Below are 12,707 nucleotides of genomic sequence, written 5' to 3'. Positions count from 1 at the left end.
ACCTATACTGTCCTGCTGGCGTGCACAGCACACACAGACAGGACCTAACTGAGTGAATGAAATCAAACAATTACACTAGCTAGCTAAAAAAAAAACAATAGAACAATAGTGTAGTGAAGGTGTTTAGCACTCAAAGCTTTAGGTTTATCACTGTATACAGGCAGCACTTGCTAAGCCAACAGCACTGGAGCAAGTCTGTCAGTAACCAGCCAGCCAGCCAGCCACACAAGCAAGGACGATCTGTCTCATCATGCCAGCCCTCTCACAGGGGGGCTGGCCAGGGTTCCCTTCTGTGATTGGGTGCCAGGGCTTAGGCTGGGAGGCCTCTGATTGGCTCAATGAGGTCAGGTGGGGCTGGCCAGAGTTCCCCTCTGTGATTGGTTGCTAGGGCTTCTGCTGGGAGCCCTCTGATTGGCTGGGAGCCCTCTGATTGGCTCAATGACATCATCTCCCTTGTTACAGTACCCGGATCTGGATTCCGTCGGATATCCGCGGGTACCCGCGGGTATCCGGATTATGCGGCCAGATACCCGCATAGAGCTATCCGGATATTGGCCCAGGAAGCCGGAATCCGGATCCTACCCGGATAGCGAAAAATGGTCGGATACCCGGATCCGAATGAGCATCCCTGGCCCTGGAGCAGTAGTGGTAAAACTGTGCTTGTGTGTTATGTGGCACACAATTCAATATCACTAGAAGTGGGCACAGGGGTGGGTCAGTGCCAATGGGCTCTGTCCATGGACTATCAGACAGACACTGAGGTATGCAACAGGTGAGGTCAAACACAATACAATGATAATAACAGATGCCCTGGAGCAGTAGTGGAAAAACTGTGCTTGTGTGCTTTTATGTGGCACACAATTCAATATCCCTAGAAGTAGGCACAGGTGTGGGCAGTGCCAGTGGGCTCTGTCCGTGGACTTTTAGACAGACACAGGGCCGGCATTTGGCCGGCCATATAACAATATGCTTCCAGGGGGGGGGGGGCGCCGCGCCGCTCTTCTGTCGCCCGGCCGCATATTGTTATTTATGCTCACTGCGTCTGTGGCCGGGCTCCGGCTTAGTAGCGCCGCGCGACTGTCTCCCTATCTGGCTCCGCCCCCTGGTGCCGCTGGGGGTGATGGGGGCGAAGACCAGCAACAACTGCTGCAGCCTCTTGGAGTTGGAGACAGCGTGAGAGTCTCCGGCTCCGCCCCGCGCTGCTGGCCCCATGAACGTGATAGGAGGAGGAGGTTGGAAGCGCGTGCGGTGTCACAGTGTCAGCCACCCTGCCCTGACCTGGCTGTCTGGATGACTGGGTGTGTGTGACTGTCTATCCCTTGAGACCCAGGGGCCGGGCTGGCCATGATCTCTCCAACTGACACCACACCAGTAGTAAAAGTAAGTCTCAGCTCCCCATCCCCAGGACATATGTATATATATATATATATATATATATAATATATGGTATTGGTATAGATCTGGCAGCCTAAGCATGTATATATATATATATATATATATATATATATATATATATATATACACACACACTAAGGATCTGCCTAATATATATATATATATATATATACACTAAAGGAGGGGACTTGCCTACAAGACTAGTAGCCTATATACACTAAGGAGGGGGGAAGGGTCTATAACAGGCAGATCCCCCCCCCCCCCCTTAGTGTATATAGGCTACTCGTCTTGTATATGTAGGCAGATCCCCCCTTTAGTGCATATATATATTAGGCAGATCCCCCTTAGTGTATGTATTATATATACACTATTTAAGTATTTATAGCGCCGACATAGGAGGGTGTGCGTGTGTGTGTATGTGTGTGTGTGTGTATAAAGAGGATGAAAGGGGGGGGGGCAAAAAAATCAAGTTTCGCTCAGGGCGCTGTTAAACCTAAGGCAGGCCCTGGTTAAGACTATGCTGCAATTGTGGCTGCCTAAGCCAGATGCAGCATAGTTTTAACGCTGGGGGCTCCCGAGCATGGGACGCAGTAGTGCATCCCCACCACCACATATCTCCGCTGCTTACAGACAGCGGACTTACGTAAATCATTCAGGAGCTGTTTTCATTGGCGGTGTGCGATTCACACACAATGTATTTAATAGGAAATTTGCATGCATTTTCGTATGCAAATTTTACTGCGAATTTGCGGGCGTTTTTGCATAAAATCAATGTAAAAGCACACCGGCACTGACATGGTTAAATTCGCATACTTACTAACATATGCGAAAACGCCCACGAATTCGCTGTAAAATTTGTGGTAAAAATTTGCGTCCGTGTGTGAATTTGTTTTTGCGTTTTCCGCGACTAATTCGCACTGCACAAGTGGAAACGGGTCCCTAATGTTGCTGCAAATAAACAGAATTTTTTAAAAAATACTTAAGTGAAAACATTAACATGTACAAATGTTATTGAAATAGGAGTGCTGGTACCTACCTGTTCTCCACCATTTGAAGAGCCACAGGCTTCACACATTCCAGGGGGGCCAGGCGGACCTGGTGGACCAGGTAGTCCAGGATTACCATTTTCTCCATTTCTGCCCGGAATACCAGGAGTACCCTAATGAAAATAAAATAGTTTGTAACGCAAAGCTTGAAACTGTTATGGCTGAATATGATCAGGTTTGTCTAGTGTTTAACCAAATAACATATTTTTTTGTAGCAGAAGATATAGATAAGGTTGGGAGGGAGTAATGAAAGGCTATCTACTAGGTACATCCTCACAATCTCTCATGATTATGAGTCTGAGCTTCCCTGTCTGAAGTGGCTAATTTAGGCCTGGACAAAGTTTAAAGGGAACCAGAGACGTTGGGGGAAAGCTTTTATACATATCTGGGGCTTCCTCCAGCCCCATACGCACGGATCGCTCCCACGCCGTCGTCCTCCGCTGCCTGGATCCGCCGGTGCCGGGTCCCGTCATTACCGCCAGTCGGCCGGCAGACGCAGCCAATTGTCCGCATTACAGGGGGCTCCCTCCATATAAGTACGCGTGAGGCTGTATACTGCGCAGCCGCATGCGTACGGGTATGGAGGGAGCCCCTGTGATGCGGACAATTGGCCGCGTCCGCCGGAAGTGACGGGACTCGGTACCGGCGATAGAGGAAGCGGAAGATGGCGGCGTGGGAGCGATCCAGGCTTATGGGGCTGGAAGAAGCCCCAGGTATGTATAAAAGCTTTTTCTATTTTTAATGAACGTTCCTCTCTGGTTCCCTTTAAGCAGCAGACCACAGGCTGCATCCCTTTTTTTTTTTTTTTTAAAGGGACTCCGAGCTCAAAATCAAAATGAAATATGTACTCACCTTGGGCTTTCTGCAGCCCACCGTAGGTCGGGAGGTCCCACGACGGCGTCCTGGCCCTTCTCCCAGGCCTTCTCCCAGAGATGGCTGCCTGATGGCTCCCGGGCGGCCCCAGCCGACACTGGCCCGAGTGTCGCGCGCCTTCTTCCGTATACGTCACGTATGACTTCACACGCCGGCCACCTCGCGTCATCACGGCGGCCGGCGTGACAGTACGGCGCACGCGCGATTTATTCATGAGATGAGAAAAAGAGATGAGAAAAATGAGATGAGAAAAAGGGACACTTAAGCCACGCCCCTGGCCACACCCTCACCATGCCTCTAGTCACGCATACCATAAAGATTTCATAAGAAACATATGTTGTTTTATAATTCAAACAACACTGGTCCTTTCTATCCTGGTTCATTTTCCTTCATAGTAACATTTTAAAATTAGTAATATATCCATTTAAAAGTTGGGAATAAAGTTTAGAGTCAATCAAACACATTTTTAGCATAGAAATATATATATTTACATAGAAAGAGGGACAAAGTCCTGAAAGTGGGACAAATGAGGGTGAAAGAGGGACAGAGGGACAGGGCTCCCAAAAAGGGACTGTCCCTCCGAAAAAGGGACAGTTGGGAGCTATGCCCCGGGTATTGTGCGTGGCTGAGGGAGACCTTTAAGGAACCCCCCCCCCCCCCATGAAAAACCTAGGTTTCCCCCAGAGGGGGGGACAGCAATCACTTCAGTAACGGGGCCCATGCTCAGGGGGGTCAGAGCCCATGCTCATGGGGGTCAGGGGGGGGGGGCGGCGCCCGCCCCCCCAGTGTTGCCAACTATCCATATCTGTGAATTCTGTTATAGCAATACAGCATGCACGCTCACAGGGCTGACTGCAGGGGGTGGACTTGGCTGACAGTTAGTCACGTCCCTCGGCTTACACTGCTGCAGCTACAGTAGCCTCAGAAAACTTTGGTGATCCCATTCCCCTCCCTTTTTTCGTTCCTATTGTTTGTAAAATTAGCCCTCTTCCTGTTACTCTTCAGGCAGGCAGCCCAGGTGGTGCGCAGCTCCAAGTCTCCTATGACTCAGAGGGGTCCTCTATTATTAGTGCTGGCCAGTGGCCAGAGGATGAGAGTTCAGGGAGGCAGCGAGCCCAGGAGGGGGAGAGATCAGCCAGACACCAGATCAGATTATAATCTTACACAGGCTCAGTCTCGCTCCCTGCTGTGTGTGTAAACTGCTCCTGAGCCTGTGTATGGGGTTTACTATTACTATGCAAGAGGAGGAGTTGCACTTTCCGATCTCCTGTCAGTGCTGTTTGTCAGGAGTGGGGGGACAATCAGTGGTGTTAGGGGAGAGAGCTGTCTGCCAGGAACAGGCCTTACTTTTGAGTTTCTCCTCATAGATTTTGTTTCTCTGCATTCACTGTCCAGTCTGTGAGACATGTCTAGTCTGCTGGGAGAAGCTGCTAAACACAGGAATAATAGGGGGAAGGAGCCTTCTTATTGCTACAGATACACTCTGACCAGCCATGACCTAGGGTCAGGTTAGTTAGGCATCTCCCCTCCTGCCACTTGTTTTTCTCTCCTTCATTTCTATTAACCCTAAAGGAACAGTACTCACTATGTTTTTTCAGCGACCAGGGTTTTTTATGCCTGCGCATCCAGTGATCGTTTCTGCAAATTTTCTGATGTGGGTATGTGTGTGATTAAACAAATGTTTTGTGGTGCGGGTCGATTACGACCATCACAGCGGACTGAATCTTTAAAGGATACCACAGCTTAACTACTACATAAAAATGGGGGGAGCAGGCATTAATTATGATGCCCTCCTCTTGCCCACCACTCCCAAGCTTTACCTCCATCCTCCTCCTATGCATGGTAAATCCGCCACAGCTCAACCCAGGTCGCTAGAGTCAAGCGATAGTGCACAGGCCGCAGGAGCGCCTGTGCACTACCAACTGACTCCGGCGGACTGAGCTGCAGCGGAGGATTTACAGTACGAAGGAGGGGGACAGAGGAGAACGGGAGTGGTGGGCATCAGGATGGCATTTAATATATGCCTGCTCCCCCCCATTTTTATATAGTAGTTCAGCTCTGGTATCCTTTAAGATACCTAACGACTCCAGCGCAAATTGTTTGTACTCTCATTCGGGCCCTTTGTGTGCCCTCGAGTTTTCCCGCAATAAGAAGATGGATCGAGGAATGCTCATTCATCAGGTCATGTCACTGTGGGTTCCCTGATCCATCTTCTGTAGAGTGTAGCTTTACCTTTCCCTTAACGAGTGCCTGCTGAGATGACACACATGCAAGCATATACACTTACCTGGGGCTTCCTCCAGCCCCCTGTAAGCATTCCTCTGTGTTCTTCTGAGCCGCTCCGTTGTACCGCTGTCAGCTTCAGTAGTCGGGTACTACAGCACATGCGGTGCCCTGGCCATGTGCCTCCTTGGTCACACTCCTGTGGCCAGTTGCGTACTGCATCTGCAAAGTTAGTTAAAACTACAAAGGCGCAGAACGCTCTTGGCCACGAGAGCACAACCAAGGAGGTGCATGGCCAGGGCTGCACATGTGCAACAGTCCCCGGCTGGCTCAGTTGGGAGCTTTACCAGAGCTGACTGCAGGAGAATGAACCAGACCAGATGGACACCAAGGGAGTATATGGATTACAGGGGACAGGAGGAAGCCCCAGGTATGTAAAAATCCACTTTTTTTGGCCAATTCAGTGGCATTTTAAGTACTACAGATTGTATACAGAAACATAATCCGTATTAAAGTACCAATGATTTGGCACCAAAAAAGTGAATTTTTGACTTACCTTGGGCTCCTTTCAGTAGTTACCGGTCAGGTCCCTCAATGTTCCCGGGCCATTTGCTTGTGTAATAGCCCCCTCTGAAAGCTCTGCGGCTAGGAGCTCTAGTTGCAGCTACTGGACATGCCCAGTCTTGACGTCTGTGGGCCTTATTGATTGTGATCCCATCGCCAGAAATGTTGCACACTGCACAGTCAGGGCCGGCCCTAGACTTTTTGCCGCCTGAGGCAAATTTAGGAGAGAGCTGCTGCCGCCGCCGCCGCCCCCCCCCCCCCGCCCATCCATGGGTGCGGGGGGGCCGGCCGCCGAGCCGGAAGGGTAGCGGGCAGGTCGGGGGTATTGGGCCTAGCGGTGGGGAGGGGGGTCGGACCCCCCCCCTCGCCTGGTTCCCCCGATCTGCGCTCCCCTCCAGCCTGTAATTAGGAAGCCGCTGCCCGATTGTAAGAGGCACAGGCGGGGAGGATTCACCTTATCCGCGTTCCATCGTGCGCTCCACTGACGTCACTTCCTGCATCGCCGTCCACTTACAATACAGTGGGCGGCGATGCAGGAAGTGACGTCAGTGGAGCGCTCGCTGGAACGCGGAAAAGGCGAGTCCTCCCCGCCCGTGCCTCTTACGATCTGGCAACGGCTTCCTAATTACAGGCTGGAGGGGAGCGCAGATCGGGGGACCCAGGCGAGGGAGGCCCAATACCCCCGACCTGCCCGCTACCCCTCCGGCTCGGCAGCCCCCCCCCGGGCGGGTGCCGCCCCTAGAAGTTTGCCGCCTGAGGCAAATGTTTCACCCCGCCTCATGAGTGGGCCGGCCCTGTGCACAGTACAATACTATTGGGAACCGCGCAAGTGTGCAATGCTCCTGGCGAGTATATCTTGACATTATATGTTTGTAGGAGAGGTGGCTACAGCCAACACAGGGCAGACCCGCCACTTCTAAGTTCATGTATATTTGGTGCGGCGCACACAGGCAGTTGGGGGGGGGGGCGGGGGCCCAGGCTTGATGATGTGTGAGGGGCCCCAAAATTTCTTGTGGCGGCCCTGAGCAGATCGCCTGCCCTGCATTCTCCAGGTCTCTCTCCAGTCAGCCTCACAATCAGTGGGGCCCTAGGGATGCGCTCCCAGCTGCACACTGTATCACCACCTTGCTGGCTGTTCCGCCTGTACACCACGGTCCCGCTGTCAGCACTCAGAGTCCCGGGTGCTGCTATAACATACTCCCCCTTTCTGCCTCCTCTTTCAACCTCCTGTATGCTCGGGTTGCGTCCCTAGCTTCTCTCTGCTGCCAAACCCCTTTACCAGGAGTGCACGGGTACTCGCGTCTGGCTGCACCCAGAACGCTGCCTCAATCTCCTTCCTCCCAGCTCCGCCGGTGGCTTCCGATCACCGCTCACTGCTCTGCCCATACACTCCGCTGCTGTGTCACCGCGTGTGACAAACGGGGGCACCTGTGGACCGACCAGGCTCTGCCCAGACCGGGCTATGCTTCAGGGAGACCTAGCCTCAATAGACGACTGCTCATCCACGCCGAGCCGGGAGCTCAAGACCACGTTCCCTCACTCCATCACGGTAGGCTCCTCCCCTACTCTCACGAGTATATTGATATCATTGATACAGAATGTATGAAAATAACAAGTTTATTGCTTTTCATTCAGTTTGCTCCTAAAAAAAAGCTCAAACTACATAGTCCTCAGATCTCAAACACCCCAAATTCTATTCTCTCGCTTGTCACAATTAAAATATTACCCTATATATATAATCAGCTTTTTGGCCACGCAATACACTGACTGTTAACCATTGAGCAACACCAATTGATTTTTCAAGGCCATTTTTTGCACCAAAAGTAATACAGTCATTCTTTCTTGGCAAAACCCATGGAGCATCTGAACAGTCTAGAAAAGCCATAAATTATTAATACCATTCTGAAAACTAGAGACCTAGCCTTACTCCAATATAAATATTTTGTAACATTTGTACTTATGCCGTTTGGCTGAAATGGTACCATAACTTTGAAAATGATATTTTGTTTACAGTTTTTCTTTATACTGTATTGTGCGAGGCTGAGGGAGACCTTTAAGGAACCCCCCCCCCTCCCCCATGAAAAACCTGGGTTTGCCCCTGAGGGGGGGGGACAGCAATCACTTCAGTAACGGGCCCCATGCTTTTCTTTATTTTCACTTTGGCACAACAAAATTAAAATGACTTGGGCCTTAGCTCTCAAACACCTCTCTCACTTGTCACAGTTAAAAGGATACCCTATATACACGATCAATAGGAGATATTGGCAGCGTTTACAAATACAGGCTGCATCCGAATGGACCAGCTTCATAGATGTATGTGCAAAGCCCACACATGGCAGATTACACAATTTGCAAGCAAAACAGGTGCAGTAAAGGAGGACGTTGGCTTCAAGGACAGCCTGTGCACAGATTGTTCAATACTAGACTCTTCCACGATGATGACGTGCCCTCTTGGAAGAGACCTAACCACTAACAGTTAAAACATAGTATGAACCTGAAGCTGCTAGCCATCAATGGTCTACACATTTTCTAAAGAACAGAAAAAAATTGTCAGCGCTCAATCAGGCTGCAACTGAAATGAAACCAACAGAAGCATGCACCCTCCAGGGACTTTAATCACAATGCAGATTTACATAGTTTTGCATCTGATTTGTATTCAAGGTGTATAATTAAGACCCCAGATACGTTTCCACTAAACTTGAATGTTAGCGTGGTTCTGTATCTCCTGGCCAGAGAGAGAGTATTCACTACTCACAGTGAGTCTCTAGTGGATGGGACCTGTATGGGAAGTGGGGCAAAATAAGGGAGGATTTGCTGGTGATTTGTCACACCAACATAAATTAGGGTTATTATGGTATTAGAGTTTTTATTCCTGCTGATTAAGGAGACCAAATCCTTTAAGTAGACCTTCAAAATAATGCTTGGGAGAAGATGGCTAAGTGTAATGTAACTGATCGTTTTGATTTTTTTTACTATTATATACCAATTATTAGGTTAATTACAACAGTTTCAGTGTGATTTCTGTTCGTAAAATAGTAATATTGCAACTAACAGAGCTACTTTGTTTTTGCATAAGAGAAATGCTATAAACTTGTTGAGCTAATTTTAGAATGTTATAAATTGCGTTTCAACTAAAAATGAATTAAAGATTGTCCAGCAAGCTATTGTGAACCACAACATTGCGTTTTTAGTAGAGATGGCCCGAACGGTTCGCCGGCGAACTTCCATGGTTCGCGTTTGCGGAGAACCGCAAACTGTAACGATCGGTGTTAGCAAGAACAGACTTCTGATTATCAAGTGATCTGCAGTATCACCTATAATCAGATGTATACCGGATTATATGGTGATCTGCAGAATCACCAATAATACTGGTATATAGGTGCTGATGTGTAACAGGCAAGTAATACTACTTTAATGAGTGTAGTGATTGGTGCAACAGTATCTACTGATAGAGTTAACTATACCTCACCAGAGGAGCTGGTGGGCACTCCTCACCGGGGACAAGGGCTCCCTGGTGAGTGTAGAGAGGTCAGACAGATCGGTTCAGCGACAGACAGAACAGGTACAGAATCGTAAGGCAGAAGCAGAACGTATATCAGGCAGTGTCGGCAACTAGATCAGATGGGCAGAAGTACTAAATCAGAAGGCAGAGACAGAACGGTAAACAAGCTGAGTTGGCAACAGGGTCAGATAGGCAAAGGTACAGAATCACTAACAGTAAGATAGGTCAGAACTAGCCAGAGTCATACACAGAAAATACAATATAAGTAAATGCTAACTATAGATAGATGTATATCGCAAACACTGCATATACATCTATCATCCACAGGAACCTCTCTAGGTCTGAGTGCTAACACAAAGTATTCGCAACAGCAGACAGTTTGCAAGTGAAGCCGAGAGGCTTAAGAAGCAAAGGAGACCCCCAAGGCACGCCCCCCAGCTCTGGCCAATCAGAAGCGGCGAGCGCGCCCTCTGACGTCAGCCAACCGGCCGGTCAGCTGACGCGCCTCCTCCTAGCATAAAGATTCTGATGGCAAGCGCGCGCATGCGCTAATGTCCCCCTGAGCTGAGCAGAGACACGCGTCCCCGGCGTACTAGACGCCTGGGACGCAGATGATCCAGTAGGCAGGGACCCAGTAATGATTGCGGTGGACCCACTGTCCACCGTGGCTGACATGCGACTATTCCCCGACCTCGGCGTGCTAGACTGGCAGACAGAGAACCAGGAGCAGCTGCGGTGGTACTGCTATCCACCGTAGCTGACATGTGCCTATTCATTACAGTACCCCCCCCCCCCTTGAGGCGTGGACTCCGGACATGTACCACATGGTTTTTCAGGGTAATTCATGAACCCTTTGCCTCAAATCCTCAGCATCAGGGCTGGGCCGAGGCATAGGCTGGAGAGGCTCCAGACTCAGGGCGCAGTGTAGGAGGGGGCGCAGAATTCATTCAGCTGTCATTCCTAATTGTGTTTGAAGCAGAAAGAAATAAGAAAAGGGGATACATGGCAGTGACTGCAAGCCAGATAACTAGATATTAAGGTGTTGGGGAGGTTGTGGGCCCTGTGGCGCCTCTTAGTCTAATAGCAATCAGTGTGTGATGGCTGGGGTGGCAGGGATGGAGGGGCGCACTTTGGTGTCTCAGCCTTGGGTGCTGGAGGACCTTGTCCCGGCTCTGCTCAGCATGCATGCGATGAGCTGGCACCCAAGATCTCTCTTCAGGCCCATACCCCTTCCAGTGTACCAGATACTGAATAGAGTTGCGTACCCGATGAGAATCCAATATCTGCTCAATCTCATACTCAGGTTCTCCATCAATCACCACAGGGGGGGAAGGAATCCACATGCACTGCAGGTTTCAAAAGAGACACATGAAAAGATTTCCCACATCTCATACTGGAAGGCAGAGCAATCACATAGGTCACATTGTTTACTTTCTTGGATACCGGATATGGGCCTATAAACCTAGGGCCCAGTTTGGCTGTAGGCTGTTTCAACACCAAGTGTCGTGTAGACACCCACACCATATCCCCAGGAACAAATTCCCATTCTGCAGATCGTCTCTTATCCGCATGTCTTTTCTGGGTCACAAAAGCTTTTTCCAAATTTCTTTTCACCATAGCCCAGATGTCCCTTAAGGACCTCTGCCAATCTTCCATGGCAGGAAGAGAAGAGGACACCACAGGTAATGGAGAGAACTTAGGAGATCTCCCTGCAGCCACCTGAAAGGGGGAGAATCCCGAAGAAGTACTCTTAAGATTATTATGTGCAAACTCCGCATATGGGAGAAATTTTGCCCATTCCAGCTGAGCATCAGCCACATAGCACCTGAGGAACTGCTCAAGTGACTGATTGACTCTTTCGGTTTGCCCGTTGGTCTGTGGGTGGTAGCCTGAGGAAAATGACAAATTCATTCCCAGATGATGACAAAATGCTCTCCAAAATTTGGACACGAATTGGACTCCCCTATCTGACACCACATTTTCTAGTATCCCATGTAACCTAAAAATGTGATGGATGAAGAGATCCGCCAATTCCTGGGCTGAGGGGAGTCCGTCCAGTGGAATAAAGTGAGCCATCTTGCTGAATCTGTCTATCACCACCCAAATGACAGTTTTGCCCTCCGATCTAGGAAGTTCACCTATAAAGTCCATAGACAAATGGGTCCATGGTTGCTCAGGTACAGGTAAAGGCTGAAGTGTGCCCACTGGAGCCTGCCTGAAAGGTTTATTCCTGGCACAAACTGAACAATCTCTGACAAACTCCTTACAATCTGTTGCCAGGGAAGGCCACCACACACATCTAGAGAGCAAATCTTGCGTTCTGATTACACCAGGATGCCCTGCATTCTTATGTGCATGAAATAGTTGAAGAATCTGCAAACGGAAATGCAGAGGGACGAACAATACCCCATCAGGTTTCCCTTCTGGAATATCTCGTTGACACGGACCCAGTACAGACAACCAATCCTCCCATGTGTCGGTGGCTGCTATGCCAATTTTCTCAGGCAGAATGTTTCCCGGGACTGGTGGCTGTACTGACTCAGGCTCAAAACATCTAGACAGTGCGTCTGTCTTGATGTTTTTACTTCCTAGTTTGTACGTAATAACAAATCTGAACCTCGAGAAAAACAAGGACCAACGGGCTTGTCGAGGACTGAGTCTCTTGGCACCCTCGATATATTCTAAATTTGTATGATCTGTATAGACTGTAATTGTATGCTCTGCACCTTGGAGCCAATGGCGCCATTCCTCAAACGCGAGTTTCACCGCCAAGAGCTCACGGTTCCCAATATCATAATTTCTCTCCGCCGGAGAGAATTTCCGAGAAAAAAAAGTGCACGGATGCAATCTGCCCTGAAGACCTGAGTGCTGAGACAGTACAGCCCCGACCCCTATTTCAGACGCATCCACTTCCACAATATAGGGAAGACTGTTATCGACATGCCGCAAAAATGGGAGCGGAACAGAACAACTTCTTTAAAGTTGCAAAAGCAGCATGTGCCTCAGCTGACCAGTTGTAAGTGTCTGCTCCCTTCTTGGTTAGTTCTGTGAGAGGTGACACCACAGAAGAAAACCCCTTAATGAACTTCCTATAGTAATTGGCG

The 12,707-nt window shown here is 49.5% G+C and overlaps 1 protein-coding gene across 1 annotated transcript in view; it reads right to left on the bottom strand.

Moving 5' to 3' along the window:
- Positions 1-12,707, bottom strand: part of COL3A1 (collagen type III alpha 1 chain) — a 2,242,195-nt gene that overhangs the window by 2,026,516 nt on the left and 202,972 nt on the right. Inside the window, exon 4 of the mRNA XM_068244947.1 lies at positions 2,432-2,554. Within this exon, the coding sequence (XP_068101048.1) occupies positions 2,432-2,554 (123 nt within the window). The remainder of the gene's footprint in view (positions 1-2,431; positions 2,555-12,707) is intronic.

The sequence above is a fragment of the Hyperolius riggenbachi genome, chromosome 7 (genome assembly GCF_040937935.1).
Source record: "Hyperolius riggenbachi isolate aHypRig1 chromosome 7, aHypRig1.pri, whole genome shotgun sequence".
Classification (NCBI taxonomy): domain Eukaryota; kingdom Metazoa; phylum Chordata; class Amphibia; order Anura; family Hyperoliidae; genus Hyperolius; species Hyperolius riggenbachi.
This window is presented reverse-complemented; position numbering and strand designations above follow the sequence as displayed.